This window comes from Mesoplodon mirus (assembly GCF_964341445.2).
Source record: "Mesoplodon mirus genome assembly, chromosome: 2".
In the NCBI taxonomy this organism is placed as follows: domain Eukaryota; kingdom Metazoa; phylum Chordata; class Mammalia; order Artiodactyla; family Ziphiidae; genus Mesoplodon; species Mesoplodon mirus.
This window is the reverse complement of record NC_138977.1, coordinates 80,333,304-80,357,674: the sequence shown is the minus strand read 5'-3', so window position 1 is coordinate 80,357,674 and position 24,371 is coordinate 80,333,304. Positions and strand designations below refer to the sequence as shown.

Sequence of the window (24,371 nt, the reverse complement as noted above, 5' to 3'; positions counted from 1 at the left end):
ACGAACCCGTGTCCCCTGCATTGGCAGGCGGACTCTCAACCACTGCGCCACCAGGGAAGCCCCAGGGATCCTTTTTAAATAAATTGTTTCAAATTAATTTAGCAATGACTCCATCCATTATAGATGATCTGACCATTAAATAAAAATTTTAAATGTAACATACCTTGCTTTTCAAACACTAGCCAAATCTTGTTTTTCTCTTTGTCGAAGGCAACTGTTTAAACTAAAATTAATACCATTTCTTAAGAAATGCATTCAGAAAATGGTCCCTCCCTGCTGACCCAGATAGACTACCCACACTGTTACAGTGATAATAAATTTCCTTCCAGAGAACTTCCAGATATGAACATAAATAGTCAGAAACATAGACCCAGGAGTCACTCAACACAAACAGAAAAATACACTACTAAAAGCTAAGATCACAATTGCTCAGCTCGTGTTCTTTAACCATCTGCACAAAAGCAACTCATCTGTCTACCGCACGGCTTCCAGGACCTCCTGGCCTCCCAGCAGGACAGCCCCAGGCACCCCACCCGCGGCGCAAGGTGTGTGCGGTCTCAGGGGCTTTTCTGTGCCTCAGTTCTACTGGGCAAGTGAAAAGAAGCCTATAGAGGAAACCATCATTCTCACCGTCAAATCCCCCCGGACCACAGCACAGGGTGTTAGGCGGGTCACAGTGCGGCCTGGTGAGAGTGACGTGGCTGCACTACGGAGCGCTGGCTTCCAAACTGTATCTCAGGACGCTCTGTCAGCAAAGGCCACAAGGGGGGCCAGGAGAGAGGCGGGGGGCAGAGTGGGCTTAGCTGAGGCTGCTCAAACAGCATACCATCGACTGGGTGGCTTAAACAACAAACATTCATTTCTCACAGTTCTGGAGGCTGCGAGTCCAGAATCAGGGCACCTGCACAGTCAGGTGCTTGGGGAAGGCCCTCTCTCCGGTCTGCTGCACCCTCACACGGCAGAGAAAGAACTCTGGTCTCTTCTTTTTTCTTTTTCTTTTTTTTTTTTTGGGTCTCCTTATCAGGAAGGAAGACACTAATCCCATCATGGAAGCTCTACGCTCATGACCTCATCTAAACTTAGTTACCTCACCGAGGGGGACCCACCTCCAAATACCAACACACAGGGTATTAGGGCTTCAACATATGAATTTAGGGGAGACGTAAACACTCAGCCCACAGCAGGAGCAAATGTGGTTCTAAATTTCTCCTCCACTCCATTTCAGCATAGCAGGTCTGAGTTAATGTTTTACAGGGCTTCTGTAAAGTTTCCTTAAAAAAGAGGTCAGCAGCTAAGAAAAAAATGCAAAGGTTTGAGAGCACAAGGCTTTATTATGACCTAAAGGAATAGGCTGGTCTTTTGAGTCTTGGTGGATTGGCAAAATCCAGATTTTTTTTTTTTAAAGGGGGGAGGGGAGACCTGGAGACCAGAACAAGGGATCTGCTTGAACTTGCCATCTGTGTCACGAACATGGCTACTGCTCTGCGCTGCCATGTGGCTTCTATTATAAGCCGGGTCCTGGACTGGACTTAGAAGTGGACTGTCACCTAGACTACCTTTTATTCTGCTTCCTCACCTTGCCTACTTCCTTGTCAATGCAGGACCTGATCTACCCTGCTGCAAGAAGCAGATCTGGAATGCTTCTTCCAACCAACAAGCTGCAGGGCACCACCTGGGCACACACTCAACAAACACGTGCTTCCAAGTCCTCAGACAATCTCGGAGTATATGCCAGTGCCTGCTTTATGAGCCCACCTTCCAATTAAAATCGGTTGAACAACCCATAAGACAACGGAGAAAAAAAGAACAACAACTCTGTAGACTCAAGACATGAGACAAACACAGGTTTTCAATATAAGAACGGAGAAAATACATTCAAGGCAAGAAAGCATTAAGGTTTTGTGAAAGAATCAAGATTCAAGACATAGTTTCTGTCACACATTTATAATATAGATGGATAGATTTTGTGTATTTAATTTGTACATAATACTTATAAAGCTTGGGGTGGAAAAGGATCACTTTATCCGGACAAAGTTATAACCCCCAAATCATTAAGGCTTATGCCACAAAACAGCACTGCATCAACACAAGACAATTAGAGAAATCCTCCGGGGAGTTTAAAAGGCTCTTCCCCTCGGCAGCCACAGCTTTCCAATTCAAACCTGAACTTGGCTATAGTCATACTCAGCAGTTTCCATCCTTTTTTCTCCCTCGGTATGTATTTGTCTCCCTGACTACACTTCATGCTCCTGTATCTAGCATTAAATCCACTTTCAGATCAATTCCTTGTACAGCACTCTGTGTACGACTTGGCACTCAGAATCTCTGCATGCTAATTAAATGACACACACTAAATCTCCTTCATCCCGTCACTGGCAGGGGATGGATCCTGTATGTAAATTTTGGACTTTTGCTGAAAACAACATTATTGTCCTTGATGACAGGATGCCAAAGACTGAGGTATAGAGAGAGCCGTTTTGCAAGGCACAAGCAGCAGCCGCTGCAGCCACCGAGGCCTGAGAGCCGACTCAGGGGCAGTGGAGGAGGGGCGGGGACAGTTAAGAGGAGCCGTGGAAGGAGAGAGGAGGCCGAGAGCGGCCTCCACGGTGTCCAGTCTCAGAGGGACCGGTAAGATGGTAAGATGCTGATTTTCAAGAAGGGAAGCCCTATTTTTTACCCTCCAGCTCAGGCGAGGGTTTTCAGGAATGGTGACTGGTTTTTTTTCTTTCCCCATGAAAAGAGTAATATTTTAACTGATTTGCAGAGAAATTAGAGACAATAAAAATATGAAAACAAAGAAAGAAAAAGTTACCTATAACCCCAGCTCCCAAAGATAAGTGCTCACAGGGGTCTTTGCTTGGATTTTCACTGAAGATGTAAACGTGGATTCTGGACTGTTGTCAGCACCGCACTGTCACCGCCTGGGTCCACAACGACCCTTTACAACCATCACAACGGGGCCAGGGTCTAAAGCCCTGAGGCACGCCCAGTAGGAGCAAGACAGTGGTATCCTGACCCCAGGCCCATGTGAAGGGGTCAGGCAGGGCGGGCACACTGAGGACTCATCTCCACAGAGGAGCATTTGAAGCTACTCAACTAGAAATAATCAAAAATGAGAAGGTCACGTCACAGTCCTCCGTAATCCCCAGAGAAGAGCTGGCAAAAACATTCGGTGGGAATTGCTGGGAAAGGGGAAGAAAGTGGGAATGGGAAGCAGAGGTCTCTAAAAGGGGCCCGGGGAGAGAGGAATGTGTGACTAAGGAAAAAGGTCAGAAGGAGAGCGGGAAGAAAGGTCCCAAAGGCAGGACAGGTGGTCCATGAAGGGACACAACAGTCCTGCAGTGAACTCTGACTTAGTCACTGACGGGATGAACTGCTAAAACCCCCATTACTAAGTCTGCTAAGCTCCCTCCTGCCTCTCATGCATCTGTGACTAAAAAAAAACTAACCCCACCCATCCCATTACACAATGCTTATCTGGATATGATCTAAGGTCAGAATCCATGAAAGGAAGCTCACTGACTTAAAAGTTAGGAAATACTTTTGTGCTTTACTGGGGAGAGGGGATGGGGAAGTCCACACTATGAAATAAGAGGTTTAAAATAGTGAACCCAATTCTCCCCCCAACTCAACACAATGCTCATTGGGTTACATGTGGAAATGTGACCTTTCCACCTGGAAAACCCCAGCCTCACTGCCTGGATAAGGGCCCATATCCTGAAAGAAATCAACTTGGGAAGTAGCATTCTCCTTGGGTATCCACATACCTTGGGCAGTTGGGAAACTTGGGTTTCAGCATTAGTAAAGTTTTGAGCTTTGATGTCTTCAACTAGAAAATGGAAGCAAGGGCTTCCCTGGTGGCGCAGCGGTTAGGAATCTGCCTGCCAATGCAGGGGACACAGGTTCGAGCCCTGGTCCAGGAAGATCCCACATGCTGCGGAGCAACTAAGCCCATGAACCACAACTACTGAGCCTGTGCTCTAGAGCCCGCAAGCCACAACTACTGAAGCCCGCGTGCCTAGAGAGCCCGTGCTCCGCAACAAGATAAGCCCGCACACCGCAACGAAGAGTAGCCCCCGCTCACCACAGCTAGAAAAAGCCCACGCACAGCAAGAAAGACCCAATGCAGCCAAAAATAAAAAATAAAATAAATAAATTTATTAAAAAATCAAAAAAAATTAAAAAAAAAAAAGAAAATGGAAGCAAACTACATGATCACTGAGAAGCCTTCTTCTGTCCCTTAAAAGTCAGTACACTGATACTCATTCAAAACTTCAACAGATTTCAAACACTTAATCTACGCATTTATAAATAATATAACTTAAAGTGGACATGGTCAAGTTCAAACGGTCTTTGAAAGCTGATTTTGTAGTAAGCAAATTTCTTAAATATTACCATAATTTATTTTGCCCAAAAAACTCATTAAAGAGGGCAACAATCTGAAATTCTCTAACTGACCATAACTGAACGTGACAAATCCCAGCACACTGAGAGCGCTTCCCTTAGTAAGAAATGAGAGGTGTTACCTGGGCACAGGACAAAACAAAGAGGGGAGAAACTGACTGAGTGAATAAACAAAGTAATTTGGTAAAGAGTTACATATCTGCCACTCCAAAGGGCAGATACTTTTTTAAACACCCTGGCACAGCACAGATAAACCAAGCACAGCACACTCTGCTTAAAAGTGGTGCCTTAAACTCCAAGGAAGGTTTCAGCACAGGGGGAAATCTACCCTCTGGAGCCTGGCAATTGTGGGCTTAGTTGGCCAGGTCACACCTCACTGCACTTGCCAACCTCCAGGACCACTTGAAAGCTGCATGTTGTCTAACCTTTTACTGGGACGATTTTAAAGAGTGAAACATCTATGACTAATTTCTTTACAAGGACTCCCGGTCTTTTTGTCTCTCCCATCAAGAGAGTTTGAAAAGAAACCAGACCCCTACGTCTGTCAGCACTCTTGGCCTGCATTTTTTCCACCTCTGAATTCAGAGCACAGGGCCACTCAGTGAGGCGGGGCCTGTCCCCACAGGCGTGCACCTGGGGTGGAGCAGGGACATCAAACTGCTGCCTAAGGACTCCGTGTTTCCTCTGGCTGTGACTTCAGGCAAGGACATGCACTTTGCCGAAAAACTGAAGCCACCATGCAAACCACCAGCACACCTCCCAGGATGCCCAGAGAGGATCTTTTTGGCAACATGAGTGTCTTCCATACGCCACCTAGCCTCTGACTGTCCAAGCACATCCTTTTGCTTGTCCTAAAAGTCTGGTATGGTCAAAGGGAAGGCAGTGGGGCGTGGAATTAAAGAGCGGCTGCCATTTGTGGAGGGGGCTGAGAAGGCAGCTGTTCTTATTTCCTTCAAAACTCTGTCTGGAACAGACTGCCTTCCCTCTAGCTCCCATTTCTTGGGTCCTTCCTCAGTGGTTGCCCAACGTCCCTAAATCTGTGAAGTGGGTGCCACTACTACACCCAAGAGACGGCTGAGGATTCCGTGGCAACTGCCTCTAGTCAAACAGCTCATAAATGGAGGAGCCAGGACTAGAGCCCAGAACAGTCTGATTTTCAAATCCATACTTTTCAACTCAACAACAACAAAAAACCAAAGAACTCAGTTTAAAAATGGGCAAAGGGCTTGAATAGACATTTCTCCAAAGGTGATATAAAAATGACCAACAAGCATATGAAAAGATTTTCAACTTCGCTAATCATCAGAGAAATGCACATCAAAACTGCCATGAGATATCACTTCGCACTCATTAGGAAGTCCACTTCAAAAAAGAAACAAAAGGGCTTCCCTGGTGGCACAGTGGTTGAGAGTCCGCCTGCCGATGCAGGGGACACGGGTTCGTGCCCCGGTCCGGGAAGATCCCACATGCCGCGGAGAGGCTGGGCCCGTGAGCCATGGCCGCTGAGCCTGCGCATCCGGAGCCTGTGCTCTGCAACGGGAGAGGCCACAACAGTGAGAGGCCTGCGTACCGCAAAAAAAAAAAAAAAAAAAGAAAAAGAAACAAAAAATACAAGTGTTGGTGAGGAGGTAGAGAAATTAGCAACTCTTGAGCACTGGCTAGTGGGAATGGAAAATGGTGCCCCTGCTATGGAAAACAGTATGGCAGTTCCCCAAAAAATTAAAAAGAGAACTACTCTATGATCCAGCAATTCCATTTCTAGGTACATATCCAAAAGAATTGAAAGCAGGCTCTTGGAAGGATATCTGCACACCCATGTTCAATGCATCATTATTCACAACAGGCAAGAGACATAAACAACCTAAATAGCCATTGACAGATAAACAAAATGTACTCTACACATACAGTGGAATATTAAAAAGGAAAGAATCCTATCATATACTTTAACATTGATGAACCTTGGGGACACTACGCTAAGTGAAATAGGCCAGTCACAGAAGGACAAATACTGTATGATTTCACTTCTATGAGGGAAGTGAAGTAGTCAAACTCTTAGAAACAGAAAGTAGAATGATGGCTGGCAGGGGTGGGGGGAGGAGGAATGGAGGGCTACTGTTTAATGGGTAGAGAATTTCAGTTTTGCAAGATTAAAAAGTCCTGCAGACCCATTACACAACAATGTGAATGTACTTAACACTACTGAACTAAAACACTTTAAAATGGTTATGATAAATTTTATGTTATGTGTTTTTTACCACAGTTAAAAATTTACAACCATCTTTCAAAAATCCACACTCTTAAGCAGGATGCTACAGTGACTACCCAGTCAATCATCTCTCTCTCTGAACTTATACACAACCCTTTTTCCCTCAAGCGGCCAGGAGCCATTTGCAGGCATATTCATTACAGTGGGAGTCATCTGCTAGCACTGAGTTTCACTTTATTCTGCCTCGTGACACAACAAGAAAACAAAGGACCACAGGGCCCATTTTTAAAACTCTGGCAACTCAGAAAGGGCAGGTGTGCAAGGAAGGATTCTTGATATAAATGAAGACCTGAGATTCCAGGATATCCTCCCAAAGGTCACTCCAATTCAAAACATGAAATCACATTCCCAGGTCCTGTCTCTCCGCCCGGCAGACATGTGAGGGTTTCCCAGGGCATGCACTTTTGCCTCAGTTAGGCCCAAGCTCACATTCAGTATGCAGTACTGCCTCTCATGGAAGGAGACAGTTAAAGCTCACCTCTCTGACAAAGGAAGGAAGGAGGGGAGGTAGTAGGCCCCAGGTCCTAGAGGTGGGAAGCAACACAGCAGCCCGCAGCCCAGACCCACCCCCTCCAGGGCTGTAACCAGGATGCTCTGAGGTCGGCCAACTCCAGGGTGCTGACCCTGCACATGATTCCTAAATACAATGCAGAGGAAGGCTCCTGTGGGTATTATGGTTCTTGAGCCTCAATCTTCTCATCTGTAAAATGAGGTATTGGCTTAAGAACCCCTTTTCTTTCTAACATGAAAAGCTCCAAATAATTTAAGCTACCAATAATATCAAGAAGACTTTATTGAGCTCCACAGACTCAGGGTATCATAATTGGAATATGAAGTATTTAAGTGAACAAAAGAGCCCTTTTACCCACCATCCAAGAGTCTGTAGTCTCAGCTAAAAACCAGTGCAGACACACATGCCAAAGACAATGGGGACAGAACTATCCCGTTCCAGAAAGAATGAAGTAGCAAAAGGATGATAATGAAACCATTTCTGACCCACAGCTGGTAGCAAAGTTATAGATCACAACCAAAGGAGCTGTGACAGGTTGAGGGTGGGACAGCCAGGGACTGTGGCAGTGGACTGGAGTTGATATTAATATGGGTGACCAAGAAGGCAAAAGCCAAAAGCCTCCACTGAGAGGCTTCTAGTGGGGAGATGACCCGGCTCACTACGCCACCACAAATAGACACCATGATATGTTTGCTTTTTTCGTATCATTGAGACGTTACTTCTTCAGAAAAAAACAAAACATTATGTTATCAGGAACCTTAAAATGACTTCAACCACAGAGTTTAAACTTTAACAAACTATGTTATTTTAGAAATAGAACATACTGATTTGGACTAACCTATTGATTACAATTTCAGAAAAAGTTTTTAGTTGTATGGAAAGAGCAATCAGAGATGATGGAACATGGTACTTTTTTTTTTCTTTAAGATTTATTTATGAGGATTCCTTGGTGGTGCAGTGGTTAAGAATCCACCTGCCAAAGCAGGGGACACGGGTTCGAGCCCTGGTCCGGGAAGATTCCACATGCCACGGAGCAACTAAGCCCGTGCGCCACAACTACTGAGCCTGCACTCTAGAGCCCACAAGCCACAACTACTGAGCCCACGTGCCACAACTACTGAAACCCACATGCCACAACTACTGAAGCCCATGTGCCTAGAGCCTGTGCCCCACAACAAGAGAAGCCACCACAATGAGAAGCCCGCGCACTGCAAAGAATAGCTTATCCCCCGCTTGCCGCATCTAGAGAAAGCCGCACACAGCAACGGAGACCCGACACAGCCAAAAATAAAAAAATTATTTTTTTAAAAAAGATTTTTTTAATTTATTTATTTTATTTCATTTCACTTTTGGCTGCATCGGGTCTTCATTGTGGCACGTGGGATCTTCGTTGAGGCATGCGGGGTCTTTTGCTATGGCGCACGGGCTCTTCATTGTGGTGAGTGGGCTTCTCTCTAGTTGTAGCGTGCAGGTTCCAGAGCACGTGGGCTCTGTAGTTTGCAGCATGTGGGCTCTAGTTGAGGCGCGTGAGCTCAGTAGTTGCGGCACGCAGGCTTAGTTGCCCCACGGCGTGTGGGAATCTTAGTTCCCTGACCAGGGATCAAACCTGCATCCCCTGCATTGGAAGGCAGATTCTTTACCACTGGACCACCAGGGAAGTCCCCAACATGGTATCTTTTAAGCTATCAGAAATAGAGAAAAGGGTTCCATGGGCTTTTATATTTCCTAATTTAACTTTAAAAAAAATTTTTTATTAAATCACTTCCCAAACTATTCTCTGAAACTATCAACATCCTGAAATCTTATTTCTGCTGGAACCAGAGAAATTTGGACTCTCAATAAGCATTAGGCAACAAAGTGCTTTGGGACCTCTGAGGCTCTTTCCCGATGTGGGTAAGCAGGTGGTAAGTGGCCCTTGGGAGCAAAGGTTTTTGAGACAGGTAACAGCAGTGGCGGGGAGGCCAAGGAGAAGAACCCTTCAAACGAAGACTGTATATCTCTAACCTTTAGGCTTGATTTCTGCAAACTAAGGATGTCATTTGCGCAGCTCAAATTACTGGTCACGCCAAGTTTAATAATTCAACAGAAAAAGCGGGAATCACCAAGTGAATACCTATAGTTTAAGCTCACAAAAGAGAAGTGATTTTACAACTGGGTTCATTTCCAATAAATCTGAATACCTGGTAGCATCATGACTTGTGACAGAAATGTGCTTCCATTTTAACCTCCATAAGCCTAAACATGTATTGAATGTTTCTTAATGAAAAATAGTTTTTCCTACTATCAAAATATAACTACACTGTAAAACTGAAAAAGAGAAACAGGAAAATACCACCTCTGACTGCAACTTATCAAAACTTCTATAGAATATGTTTTCTCTGTATTTTTTTCCAGGTATATGTTATTTTTTACACACTACAGTCTGAGTAGTTAACAATAGAATACCCATGTTTGGTTAATATTCCAAAATCATATACCCCCGCCTCCAAGAGAAACCAAGCACCATCTATAAACCAAGCCCTGTGCCAGGTCGCAGAACCATAACAAGACAGTGTCCCTGACTCACGGAGCTGGAAATGGGTTTCGGAAATGGGCTCCCAGCGCATGCAGCGGTCGGGCAAGAGCAAAGCAGACACAGGCGTGTGAGAGGGCCCCAAGGCCAGCTCACACCCACACACGGCTGTGCCCTAGGTCCACAGGAAGCCCAGAGTGGCCAGCCTTTCCTCCTCCAGGGATCTTGACCACCTCTGGCTGCTGAGCTGCGTGACATCTATTTGCTCTAAGAATTCCAAATTCTTGTTACTGGGTAGGTATATCAATTGAGCTTCATTCCCAGCAGAGGAATCTTTAACAGGTCACTCAGCTTCTATCCAAGTACTCCTGGTAATAAGAAATTTACATACATACTTGCCCACACACATTTTCACCTATTTTTGGTTAACCACCAACTGTTAAAAAGCTTGTGAGCTCCAGTTACTTTCACTCTCCTGGTTCTGCCTTTGGTGGGTCAGCAATATACGTAACGAGAACACACTGACTTGTGGTGGCCGGAGGCTATGCCCTTTCTTCCCAGCACTGGCCCTGCTCCTTTCCTCCTCACAGCCCAGATAATACCTTGGGTGGGTCCCCACTGCCATGCTGGTACCACGCTTCTCCTATCCCTCCCTGGATGAGCTACCATGACTTGGGCCAATCAGCTCCCAAAAACCTGGCAGTCAGGTACAGGTAATTGGATGCCTCTGGAGCTAAAAGATCATACGGACCCGGTGGCTGGCAGACCCCATACAATGATGAGCAAGCTGGGAAGGCTGGTGTGCACGAGGAAGAGGAGACTGGGAAAAAAAAGAAAAAAGAAAAACTACAGGATACAAAAGCGAGGGAGCCAGAGAGACTTCCTGGGTTTCTGACAACGTCCCAGTTCCTGACTCTTGCTCTTATCTTGAATTTTATGAGCCTCCTTCTGATTAAGCCTGCTTGAGTCATATTCTGATTCCTGCAACTAAGTGATCATTGACTGACTAAGGAAGGCTTGTGCTCATCTGTCTCCTGAGCATCCTCTGAACACTGCCTATATGCGGTGGGCATCTGAGGACAGCCAAGAGCAAGAAACAACTTCCTCTCTCAAGAAGCTGGAAACTGGCTGAATAAGCAAGAATAGAACTTAATTAGGGAAAACAAACAGGTTGGTGACACTCGATCAGGTCTGGTTTAATGGAAAGAGAACCACAATTCTAGTTCATTCTACCACTGACCACCTGTTTGACCTTAAGTGGGTCCCTTTCTCTCTCTGAGCTTCAGTTTCTTCATCTGTAAAACAAGGAATGTGGAACAGATAACTTTCAAAGCTCCCAGTTACTTTTAGGATTCCTCGAAAGCAGTGGACCCACCTTGTACATATCCAGTAGCGATCATTTTAGAAGCCGGGTGGGTCACAGAATACCTTGCCTCTGCCCAAGGTCCACCACTTCGGTTAGGAGGGAACACAGCACAAGCACCACCTGCAATGTGCTGTGCTTGTGATCCTGAGTCGAGTCAGGACGAAGGGGGACCTCAGAGAGCTCACCACCCAGAGCAGCGTGTCCAGGAGAACATGAATGAGGGGAATGGCCCAGAGCTGTGCTCTCCAACACGTAGCCAAACAGCCACACATGGCTCTTGAGCACCCGAAATGAGTCCAGGGCGTGGAACTAAATTTTCACATTTGAGTTTAAACAGCTCTAGGTAGCTAGTGGCTACCATGTTAGACGGTACAGGTCTGAAGGTCAGGACAAAGAACCGCAAGACAAAGCACCAGCGGTCCAACAGGGACAAATGAAAACCCTAAGGAACATCGGGAATGGAGAGGCTGACCACGCCCGAGAAAAAGGAGGAAGAAATGACAGGGAAGTGGGCTGAAAGATAAGGCGTCTGTCAGTGTTAGAGTGTGCTGGGCTGGGTGTAGAGGGGAGGAGCTGTCTGGGCACAGGGAAGCAGCACAGGGGCGGAGAGACACTCTGCCTGGGCAGGGCTGCAGCCCCTGGGCCCCGCCCCACGTCCACTCTCCCCTTCATCCCCACGGCTGGGCGCCCCTCGTACAAGGTGGCCGTGTGCTCAGCCAAGAAACAGTGTCGCCCAGCCTCCCTACAGCCATGAGTGACCAGGTGACAGAGTTTCGGATGATGAGACACAAGTAATGCTCGTCTAGGGACTTCTTGCAACAGTTCGCTCTCTTGATGTAGAGGGGTCACCCACCCACCCCCGCCCCCCACTCCTTGTTGCTTCCTCCGTCATTCTGCTCAGAGCTGAAGGGGAAGCTGAAGGGGAAGCAGCCATGTTGTGACCAGGAAGCATCCAAGAGGATGAAACAGAAAAGTAAAAAGGACCCCAGCTCACTGGGAACATCATGGGGCCAGTGAATGACCTTGCCTTATCATCATCCAGACTTCTTGTTATGTGACAAAAACTAATCCCTCTCCGGTTACACCAGTGTGGCAGGATTTCCAGTACATTCAGTCAGACACAATCTCTAAATGATGTCAAAAATCTGGTACCTGGAAGTGAGGGGCTGAAAAAGGTGGAAGGGGCCGCACAGAGGAAATTAGGCAAATGAATGGAAACCCGGTGACTTTGCCATGTGCTGGTAGAACATCTGGTCTAACGGTATGTAGCCTGCTGTACGCTGGGACATAGACCAGGTGTGACTGAAACAGGAGCGTTAAGGACAATGGAAGAAAACTTCCAGGATGTGGCGCACAGATTTCTCTCAGGCAGAATGATGAACTCAAACTACACTAGCCATTTCGCAGAGATAGAAGAAATACCCCTTTGTTAAGGCAGGTATCCCCGCCTATGGCCTCTAATCTAAGCCCCACAATCTAATGAGCCTTGCAGGGCAGAAAAAGCCCACTGTTTTCTATATCCCGCCCCCAACACAAGGCTTGGGGAGACAAGGCTGCTGCTAACAGGAAAAAAGAAAAACCTCGCCTTGGCAACTGGGGAAGATGCTGCCGCAAAAGACAATTCCAAAAACCAAACCACAGAAGTAAGGTTGTAACCTCTCATTGCCAGAGCTGTCCTGAATCAAAAGTTCTCAAGTGGGGCTGCCCTGGTGGTGCAGTGATTGAGAATCCACCTGCCAGTTCAGGGGACACGGTTTTGATCCCTGGTCTGGGAAGATCCCACATGCTGCAGAGCAACTAAGCCCGTGTGCCACAACTACTGAGCCTGCGCTCTAGAGCCCGTGAGCCACAACTACTGAGCCTGCATGCCACAACTACTGAGCCTGTGCTCTAGAGCCCGTGTGCCACAACTACTGAGCCCACGTGTCACAACTACTGAAGCCCACGTGCCTAGAGCCCGTGCTCCGCAACAAGAGAAGCCACTGCAGTGAGAAGCCCGCACACCGCAACGAAGAGTAGTCCCGCTCACCACAACCAGAGAAAGCTCTCTCACAGCAACAAAGACCCAACACAGCCAAAAATAAATAAATAAAATAAATAAATTTATATAAAAAAAAAGTTCTCAAGCTAACACACCTGGAGAGGGAGAGGAAATGAAGCACAATACTTAAACTTACTGTGGAAAACCCATTATTCTCTCTGGTATAAAATGCATACTTGGGACTACAAGTTATTTTCAGAATTGTATAAGACCATAATCACATTATTCCTACTTTGGTAAATGATGTTTAAAATCTTGTTAGTACCCATTCTGCAAATATTTTCATTTATATGAAAGTGATAAAACACATTTACTTGGAAAAACATCCATTCAGAAAGCAGTTTAATGTGTCCCTTTGCTTTATCTACGGATTTTACAAAACCACGAGGGCTCTGAGTGTGCCAGCAGCTGTAATTCTGGGGCCGCTTGCTCACATCCGATGCAACGCCCGGCCTTGCCCCTCCAGGAGGCACAGTACATTTTTCATTTAAATGAATGAATTTAACAGAAACCATTCAACTAGGAAGATTCTAATTCTGTTTTTAAAAAATTAGAATTACCAGTAAATAATGCCTCAAACATGTGCTATATTAGGAGTTAACATTTAATTCTAGAACACTTCCGAAGTAAGAATTGTTTTTTCACTCTAACGCAGCTTATCACCACACAAACACTAACTTAAGTGAGTAAACCAGTCAAAACTCCTGATAATTTATTCCTAAAACTGTCAACACCTCATTACTGTGATTAAGATGCTGGATCTAGAGCAGAACTGACCTTACTGGAAAAGTAACTGTGTGAACTAAGTGCCGTGGGATAACTGTGAATAACTATGGGCACGTTATTCAATACTTCTAGCCTCCTCCCCAAAATAACGGGCACAGTACCAACTGCATGGAGTTGATGTGAGGATTATCAGCTAACTGTGTGAAAGTGCAAACACAAAATGCTCAATACATGATAAGGATAATGACAATGGCTATTATTAATGTTCAGTTAGTTTTACCGCAAAGAAGATAGAATTTGTTGGCTGTTTCATAATCTGCCATAAAATACAATTCTAATTTTCAACCTTTTTTTTTTAACTAACAACCACTCAGGGCTTTTTTGTCTGGAGTTTAAATCAGAGTAGGACGTACCCTTCCTTGCCCATCAGCTTAAGAAATTCAGAGGACCTCAAAGTGTGGTCCCCAAATCTGCAGGGTCAGCATCACCTGGGAACTTGTAAGCACTGCACATTCTCAGGCTCCACCAAGAATTCAGAATCGGAAACTTTAGGGATGAAGAACAGCGATCTGTGTTTCCACAAGTTCTCCAGGGGATTCTGGGCACACAGTTTTGAGAACAGCTGAAAGAAATGTAGCCCTGGGCCAGTGCCACTAACCTGCGGCCCTGGGACTATCTCCCCTGCCTCCCAGAATGGGAGAGCTGTGGAAGCCCTGACGGAGGTTCCCCACCCCTTGCCTTCCCAGGAGCTTCTGGGGGAAACACCAAAATCCCCCGCACTCGCCTTCTCAGCCTAGAGGGGAAGAAAGGCAAACACGGCTAGCAGCAGGGAGGCTCACCCACCCCCACTGGCCTAACCATCCACATGGGCAGAATCACGGGTGGCAACTCAAAGCCCCCCAGAGAACGAGGTTCCACACTCACCCTTAAAACCCTTTCTTAGCACACGACCACACAAAACCGTGTAAATGAAAGTTCGCAGCAGCACTATTCAGAAGTGGCCAAGAGGTGGAAACAACCCAAATATCCATTGACTGGTAAATGACTATATTTGAGGTCTATCCATACAATGGAGTATTGATTGACCATAAAAAGGAATGAAGCACGGATACGCGCTACAACGCGATGAACCTTGAAAATATTAGGCTAAGCGAAAGCAGCCCCACTCATGGAACCACATATCGCATGATTGCGTTTATATAAAATGTCCAGAATAGTCAAATCTATAGAGACAGAAAGATGATTAGTGGTTGTCTAGGGTTTGGGGGGAGGGGGGTTGGTTTTGGGAAGTGACAGCTATGGGTTTCTTTCTGGGGGACAAAAATATTTTAAAATTAGATTGTGGTTATGGTTCCATAACCGTGTAAATACAGAAAAATACACTGTATACTTTAAACGGGTGAATTGTATAATACGTGAATTTCAGCTCAATAAAGCTGTTTTTTAAAACAAAGCACGAGCTTCCTGCCAAGGACTCCTCCTTTGAGTTAATCTACACTCCCCTGGCAGTGCGGTCCAGGCTGTAGGGTAACATCATTCTCAGGGCCATGTATGTGAAGGGTCCATACTTGCAGGGCCCTAAAAGTTGAGTGCCTCCTTAAATTTTGCACTCAGGGTGCCTGCTTGCCTCACCCTAGTCCTGCCTCGATTTTGAGACTGCTTCAAGTTCAGATATGTCTACAGATTCTATCCCCCTGAGAATAGTTTCAAATTACCTACCATTCATTTCTTTGCTTTACAAACTTCAGTGGCTTGCCCCAGTCTCTACAGATTACAGTTCAAGGGTGACAAATCTAGATCTTCGACTTTGGACTCTAATCCTGCAGGCAGGCGCACAGGCTCTGGAGTTAGATGAGCCCTAAGGAGGAATTCCCTGCCAGCCAGGGTGCCGTAAGCAGGATTCACACCCAGGCCTTTGGGCTCCAGAACCTCCAGTGCCCAAGCTCTTGGCCCTCAGCCCCTGCAGCCTTCCTACCAACAGCAGAGGTTAAAATTTCGTCTCTGTATCACCATCAACCCTTGAGCCCAGTCTCTGCACAAAGCGTAAGGACTGACTGTTTAAATGCCAATGGTTAATTAGGAAAGGCTCAATCAACGCTAACTTACAACTGTTACCAGGCACACAAACAGCAAACTGAGGTAGAATCTTGCCATTCACTGTGGCTTCCCCATCTGTAATGACGTGCCAAGAAGCACAATAAGGGAGAAAAAGCTAGTAGCTTCAAACTACTGAAATCCACGAACAATCAATCCCTGGCTTGCAATACTTTATCTTGAACCTGGTCTTTCTTGGCCACAGAAAAGCAAAGTTATATGGAAAATAAGTTAAGAACAATCTTAAAAAGTCACGTATTTGGCAATCAGAGACCATTTTTTTCTTCCTTATTTTGCCCACTCCCTAAAACCTTGTAGAAAAAGAAAGAAAAACATCCTGATTTCAGAAGGTAGCTCTCCCCATTCAATTAAGTTGCAAATGAGCGAGGAAGGTACATACTATAACCAAAAGAAGACCAAAACCAAAAACAAGGGGAAAAAAAGAAAGCACACTTTTCTGGGATTGGAAAAAGAAAGGAGGCCGATCAAGACACAGGGAGCAACACTGCCACCAAGTGGTGACAGTGCCTCAAGTCACCCTCTGACATCTAACTAAACCAGCGGTTTCACTCAGGGTCACAATCAGAATGCTTTGGGTGGGTTTAAAAAGAAAGAAGAGTTCAAGCGCAGGCCCATCCCCACCCTCCTGACACAGTGAGAGCAGAGGGGCAGGTGCAGCCCATATTATAAGTCTCCCCACGTGACGGATACACAGTGAATGCTGAGAACCAGGGATCAAAACAAAGGGTTATACAGATGTCACTGTGATGCTTACAGGTTCCAGTAAAGTCCCACTTGCAGTTATTCTGCTTATACTATCCATTAAAATTTCCCAATGGTATATAAATTTTTGAAAATTTGGCCATGAACAATACAAATAAATCATAGTCACACAGCAGTTTCTACATTTTTCACAATAATATAAAATAGTCATAAAGATTCAGGCTATATTCCTTGGTTTTGCCATTACTATTTACATCTAATATCTAATCCAATCGACTTAACTGTATCATAAATTAGGCATATTGACACAGCTATACTCAACACAAAAACCCTTTGAACTTTAGTTTCAGTGGACTATTTACTTATACAATGGGTTTCAAATCAATAAATCTTATCTATATTAGATGGGTTTTCCTTTTTTAAACAAGACATGTAAAGCCTGAATGCTTCTATTGTTGGCGAAATCGGTAAATGCACAACGTAATCTGAAATGCTTAAATGAAAGGCATTAGACCAAGACTAAAATTGTTCCTTGGCACAGAGGTAAGTAAAAGAATCTTCCCCCATTCCACAGTTGGGAGTTACCTAAAAAATTATTTCTTAACAACAAAGAATTATTTTTTGTAAGAAACACTATGAAGAAAAACTGTGGAGTATTTCTACTACCAAACATCTAAGTCAGAAGTTGATTTTCAGCATTTTTTGCAGGCCTGACAATTAGGTCTGAGCCTACAGCTAAGAAAACAAACACCTGCACACTCTCTGTGCCCCGCTGCCACCCAGGAGACAAAGCTTCCCTAAAAAATAAAGCGGCAGGAACGAGGCAGAGGCCAGATGTTTGGTTTCACTTGGCACATTGTCAGATTCTTCTTATCCCTATTGCCATGTGTTTTGTATCACTGCATTTTCCCCACCAGACCAACTCTTTGCTTCTCCAGGCAGCACAAATCCTCTCAAAAACTGTCACTGATGACCCAGATTTATTTGAGGTCTGACACACACGGGTGACGCCTTAGGTTATCTACAACAGCAGAGGGACACACAGGAGTCCTAAGCCTAGGACTAGATGGTCTGGGCTGGATGGACCGTAAGTCACTCGTTCTAAGCCCTTGCCACTCACAGTGGACCAGTATCATCAGCATCACTGGGGAGCTTTTCAGAAACGGAGACCACCTGGACCCACCCAGACCCACAGCACCAGAATCTGCCTTTACCAAGGTTGCCAGAGGACTCTGAGCACAAAGCAGTTTGTGAAGTGCTGCTCTAGATCAGGATCCGGAGAAAGCCATTTAATCTACAGGTGTGTTCACTCTCCATCTGACGGATGAGTGTACCTCTACTGCCTTTACCTTCAGAGCAGGCCTGTGGTGGGGACGAACCGTGGGAAGGCTTGAAAATGACAAAGGGCGGTTATCAGGAACAATAACATCTGCCCGCAGCCCGCTCTACAAGTGCAGTCTCAAACACACCCGACCTTCAGGGCTCTGCCCTGTGACAGATTTAACTGAACCCCCATAACACCACCCTCTGTCGAGTTTATAGTTCACCAAGTACGTACCTTTCACACAGTCTCTCACAAACCTTTCACCCAAAGAACCGGTGACACAAAGGAGAGAGAATGCCTTTCCCTAGGGTTTCTGGGGCACCAGTCATAAGTGGCCACAAACTTAAAGCATCACTGAAGACGCTGCTTTAAACTTAAACCACCATGCAACTCTTAGTATTCTACTTTACGATCTACTTATGTTTGTTTTATCACAAAAATAAACTTGCCTTGCCAAGTCTCCAAGCACAAACTGGTGGTTGCCCTATTGATCACAGAGTTCCCCAGTGATGCGGTGATGCTGACCTACCAGCTGAGAAGCAGACACCCGCCTTTCTCCAAGGGTCACAATGGAAACCACCCTGCTAGACTCTGGTAAACTAACTTCAAGTGGGAATCCCTAGAAGAGGCCAACTGGTCTCTGTTGAGTTAAAACAAACAAACAAAACAGCCTGGGATTTGGGAATGTTTGTGCTTGTTCTCCTAAACATTTCTAAGTAAATTTCTAAATGGAAATTAACTGCCTACCAGTTAGGTCTCCAAAACATGAAATTCAGATTCTTACAGCTCAATTATTTCACAGGAATTGTGCACAGAGAAAGCCACACACCCCTGAGGAAGGGACAAGCTGACTTTGAGACAGTATCTGCGCAGTCTAATCTCTCCATTTCTGTCCACACTGCCTGGCTTTGGACTTTCCTCTCTTTCACACTATATCTATTGGAGTCACACTCCCTACTCACTAACATGTTTCTCTCTAGAATTTAACCCATCTATGAAAACCAGAACCCCCAAATTACAGAAAATTCTATTTCTCCTTCCCTTGTATCCTTACAGCTCTGCGAACACCATGGTTTTTAAATTTCTAGTTTCCTTTATTAGTTTTTTCCAAAGAGGATGAAATGGATGGGACAGTGCAAATATCCCTGTCTCACTTTTTTTACCTTAAAGAAAGGTTAGACCCGTTTCACTGAAGTTTGCAGTGCCAGAATACAAATGCAAAATAGTCACAAAGAGCCACTCTGAGTACCTGGAACATTTTTAAAGTTCCTTAAACTTTTAAAGGAACTGCTAAAGTGTTCCTTACAAGTAGACGTTTAAGTCCCTCATGCCACCGGCTGCAGACACCTGGGCCACCCGTGGGTCCCACCCCTGAGGCACAGCCGCAAAGAGGCCCTAGAGGCGCCTCTAGCAGCACACTCTCTGCCTGGGACAGCCTGGCTGACGCAGGGACCTCTGGGACCCTCAGCTGCCTGAGGATCTGGAGGTCTCACAGCTGGAGGGGAACATGCAGAAAGCACGTTGGTCCAAGTGGTCCCAGACCACAGTGGAAGGTGCTGCTCCCTGCGCCCTAAGGATGGGAAGCAAACAGCGGCAGAGAATGAAGATGTCTGATTTGGGAGGAGAAAATTTAGACAGATGTTAAGAAATCAACCTCCCTCCCCGGCACACTCCAGTCCCAGTGCTAACATGCAGGGAGGGGTACGATTAACTGAAGGCAAGTCCACGTGTTAAAATGCTCTGAAACGTGTTGCTGCCTGGCTGGCAAGGGGACACAGGAACAGACTGAGAACAAACGCCCGGCACAGGGAGGCTCCAGAGGAGGGAGCAGGCCCGCAGGGCCTATGTGCAGTTCACCAGGAACTGCGGGGCACAGACCCATGACCTCTGGTCCTGCCGACCAGCTCTGTGGTTTGGGGAAAGTGACTTCAGCCACTCCAAGCCTCTGCTCCCTCATCTGTGAAACTGGTGTAATAAAAATGTCGACCTTCGGGGCTTCCCTGGTGGCGCAGTGGTTGAGAGTCCGCCTGCCGATGCAGGGGACATGGGTTCGTGCCCCGGTCTGGGAATATCCCACATGCCACGGAGCGGCCGGGCCCATGAGCCATGGCCGCTGAGCCTGCACGTCTGGAGCCTGTGCTCCGCAATGGGAGAGGCCACAACAGTGAGAGGCCCGCGTACCGCATAAAAAAATAAAAATAAAAAAATGTCGACCTTCTTAAGGTTGACTGGGGATTAAAGAAAATAACTCATGTAAAAGCTCTTGGCAAAAAAAAGGGCATGATAAGTTATTATTATTATACCAATTCAGAGTTGTAAATGCTTTTATTTTCTCTTACCTCTCTCTTTCATATGCAGAGTACCTACCACATAATTTAAAAATTCAGGCAGCATTTCTTAAGTAAGAGCAGAAAGGACATAAGCAGGAAGAAGAGGAAGGAGGAGGGAGTTGAGAAATCACTAAGGACCAAATATTAAGCTTGTAAGAATCTGAGCAACTTACTTGCCTTCATATAACCTGTGGACTGGGGAACCTGGTGATAGAGATAATGAATAAGTAAATAACTAGAGTATGTTTCAAAGAGATAAATGCTATGGGAAAAATCAGGATAAGATTAGGAATGTCTGATGGGGTGGGGTGCCACTTGAAATAGAGTGGCCAGTGCAGCTTCAGTGAAAAGGTGATTTTCAGCAATAATCTGAAGCAGGTGAGGGACTTAGTCATGGTTATATCAGTGGAAGAGCATTCCAGGCATGGCCATGGAATGGCATGGCCATGGCTCATACTGGCCGCCAGAGAATCAAAACCCCGGCCGATCAGCACAGCAGCTCCTCCGGGGCTCCAGCGGCAGGATGGCGCGGGCCTGCGGCTCCATGGCAACCCCCTGCAGAGGGGCCGAGGCCACAGAAGCTTCCAGCGGGAGCACCAGAAGGACTTCCACACGGGGAAGGTGACTTGATACCAGAAACGTGTGCACCACTGATAAGTCTTTCTAATCTTGTGAATTCTTCAATTCTTAAATAAAATGCCAATAAAAACATCACGCTGCCCTATCTCAATCAGTGTGGCAAGAGGCATAATTAATCCTATATCATAGGTGAGAAATTAGACAGCTGGTTCCAGATCACAGCTCCTAAGGGGAAAAGCTGGGATTTGGATGCAGGCACTCCACTCCTGCTGTCAGAGGAGGTTTCCCTGAATAAGCTCTAAATTCTTTCCCTAAGTTCATCTTCATGACCACCTTAGACCATGATGAAGAGGTCAGCTCTCTGCTTTCCTACAAGCAAGCAGATGATCCTGGGGGGGCCTGTCAGGCAGACATTGGGGCACTACTTTTAGTACCATTTCCGGCAGGGGAGATGGACCCACCAAGTCCTGGGTTCCCAGTTCCCTGGAGACCATGCCGCCCGGCCCACAGGGTACTGGACGGACCTGCTCAGCACTCTGACCTCTGGGCAATAACAACTTATTCCATCTCATTCCCTGCAAACTTCTGCCCAGCTGGGTCCGAGGGCCCAGGATTCACCAAAGAACCCTGTCCACAGCAAACATTACCAATAACAATGCAACTTGGAGTTAAATATCCATTTCTTACAATATTCCCAGACTAAACCAATTAAAAAGAGAAGTTTCCTGCTTAAGTTTCAAAAAGAGAATTCAGACACAAACTATGGCATTCTTCCCCATTCCCTTTCTACCTCCTGGGGTGACACAAGATCACATTGTCTCACGCAGCCCATGGCGCCATCTCCTTGCCCATTTTATCTTGGGGGGTCTCCAGAGAATCGAGCATTTGACAGCACCAACTAATCTTCTGACTCAGGTCCCCCAGACGCTGACCAGGAGATACCAGTGCGGGTCCCGTCTAAAAACTCACCGTACTTCCAGGAAGTATGGGAAAAGAGTGGCACCAGGGTGGGGCCTGTAGACACCAGCCATTTCCTCAGAGGCCAGAGCTCCAACAGGGAGCTGTGCATTTTACGAGCCTGCTGTTTTCTACAGCCACTACCGCAGCAACCCCTTTGGCTTAGAATTTTACAAGTTCAAAAAGGAGGGAACTAGGTTACACAATCTGGCTGTTGGACATTAGTAGGCAATCTACAACATGAAAATGAAATCTTTAAAACAAAAGTGTCTAAAATGATACAAACTGAAATAACTCAATTTACTAAAAAAAAATCTTTTAATCACACTGAATGAATAAATCCAGCGCTCCTTTACGTTGCTCCTGCTAGGGAACATCGGTACAGGAAGCTAAACACACCACTGCTCCAAACACAATAACGGTAACAAAAGTGTTACCACTTGACACGTGATATGTCTTTAGGTTTTCAAAGCACTTTCACATTTATCATTTAATGTATTTCCATGAGATGTGAAGAGCCAACACTACTGTAACCATTTTATAACCAAAGGAACTAAGTACAAATGAAGTTCTATGATTTGTATCACAAAGCGAGCTGAGCCCAAACCAGACTCTTGTTTAATTTGGCAGAGGACTCATTATCCGAATCAAATATTAAGAACTCTGCGGGAGAGAGGCGGGGAGGGAGAGAGAAGAAACAACAATGCGGGGAGGGGAGCAAGAAGGGAGGGTTCCTCCAACAGCACCTCCTCCCCCAAGACAGCTGCACGGAACCTAGTCTGAACACTCTTGGGTTAGCCTTGGCTGCTTCCTAAGAGACATGAAGAAGTGTGTCGAGGGACAAGAGTGAGTCTCCACTACATGCAGTCTTGCAATCTGAGGAATTCAAGTAATCTTTGGAGGTCTGTTTTGCTGTGCTTTTATAAGGAAAAAATGTTTTCTGATTAAGGAACACTAAGGAAAATAAATATCTACTGTTGAAAGTTTATATCACTGGGCAGAGAAAAATCTTAATTTTACTCAGAGGAACTGCATTTAAACTCCTCTTTTACATTATAACTCAACATACAAAGGCCTGAAGATAAACTTTAGCATGTCCTATACAGGCATGCCTTGTTTTATTGTGCTTATTAGCTCTATTGGACTTCACAGACACTGCATTTTTTAGAAACAATGTCTGTGGCAACCCTGAATTGTCAGATGATGGTTAGCATTTTTTAGCAATCAAGGTTTTTTTAGGTAAGGTATGTATGTCTCTTTTAGACATAATGTTATTGCACACTTAAAAGACTACATTATAGTGTCTATACTATAGGGTAAACGTTAACTTTATGTGCACTGGGAAATGACAAAATTTGTGTGATTCGCCTTATTGCAATATTCTTCTTATTGTGCTGGTCTGGAACCCTAACCCATAATATCTCTGAGGTCTGCCTGTATTTCTTTAGGGGACACAAGAAGGATGAGAGAGAGTCCTCCTGTGACACCAGACTGAGTGACAGCAACTGACAAGGCACAGATCATCACAGGTGTGACCAGTGGGATAGAGGTACCTCTAAAACCACACCATGCTGAGGTAGGGTGGAAACCTACACTTCAGTTGCAGAGAGGGAAAACAGATCCGCTGGAAACAGTGATAGGCATTGCCATTTGAGCTTCTCAACCAGGGAACTTTAAAATCAGGGGATGATTTTGACTTGAGATCTCACTTCACCTCTTCTTCCACCAAATGTGCTTTTGCTACAGATGAACCTCGAGCCAGGATCTAGCTTTACGTCGGGGGTGGGCCTTACCTTCGTGTCTGCCGGGAGAATCGCAGGCTTTCTGCGGGGTGGCCACTCGAAGGAAGATCTGCTGCCTCCACGAGTGTCTCCGTGTCTTTACGGGGGTCCCGCTGGCGTCACCAAGATGGCTGGCTTTGGACTCAAAGTCCCTAAAATTACAAGACAATTGATTTATGACTGGTGAGGAGATATAAGCAGATATTTTAGCTTGACTTTTTGTTGTTTTTTAAACAGAGCACTAAATTATAAATTATCTTTGTACCAGCAAACATAACTAGATAATCACAGGCATCAAATCAAACTCGCAGTGGGGCAACACTCCCACAGGACTGCTTTCTGACAGGGTGCTTTTAATGGAAAGAGTCAGGTTACATGTCCTTAATTTATTTTTATGGTAAAAGATATTAAGAACTACACTCCATGGATCTTGGCTTCCAATTGGGCCTCTCTTGGTGCCACTTCAGAAAAGAGAGACGGCCTAAAGGGGGCGCTGTCACCCGGGCCACAATCTCCCCTGGTCTGTGTGAGGGGAGATTTTCTTAGCATAGGCCTGTGTCTCCAAGGATCATCACACACACAAAAAAGAAAAATGTTAAATTACACAGAACCAGCAAGGGCAATAATTATGCAGTCACGTGCTAATAATGACTGTTTTAACATCTGTATGTTTTAAACTGCAAAATAAAGTATAGTTTTCAATATACATAAACACAATCACTAATTTCCTTTCTATTCACAGGACAACTTGGGGAAC

The 24,371-nt window shown here is 45.5% G+C and overlaps 1 protein-coding gene across 8 annotated transcripts in view; it reads right to left on the bottom strand.

The window, feature by feature from the left end:
- The window catches only part of TBC1D1 (TBC1 domain family member 1), a 224,150-nt gene that overhangs the window by 49,645 nt on the left and 150,134 nt on the right, over positions 1-24,371 (bottom strand). For all 8 annotated transcript variants that reach the window (XM_082611481.1, XM_082611485.1, XM_082611484.1 and 5 more), the window contains one exon: positions 23,627-23,766. In XM_082611481.1, coding sequence (XP_082467607.1) covers positions 23,627-23,766 — 140 coding nt within the window. The remainder of the gene's footprint in view (positions 1-23,626; positions 23,767-24,371) is intronic.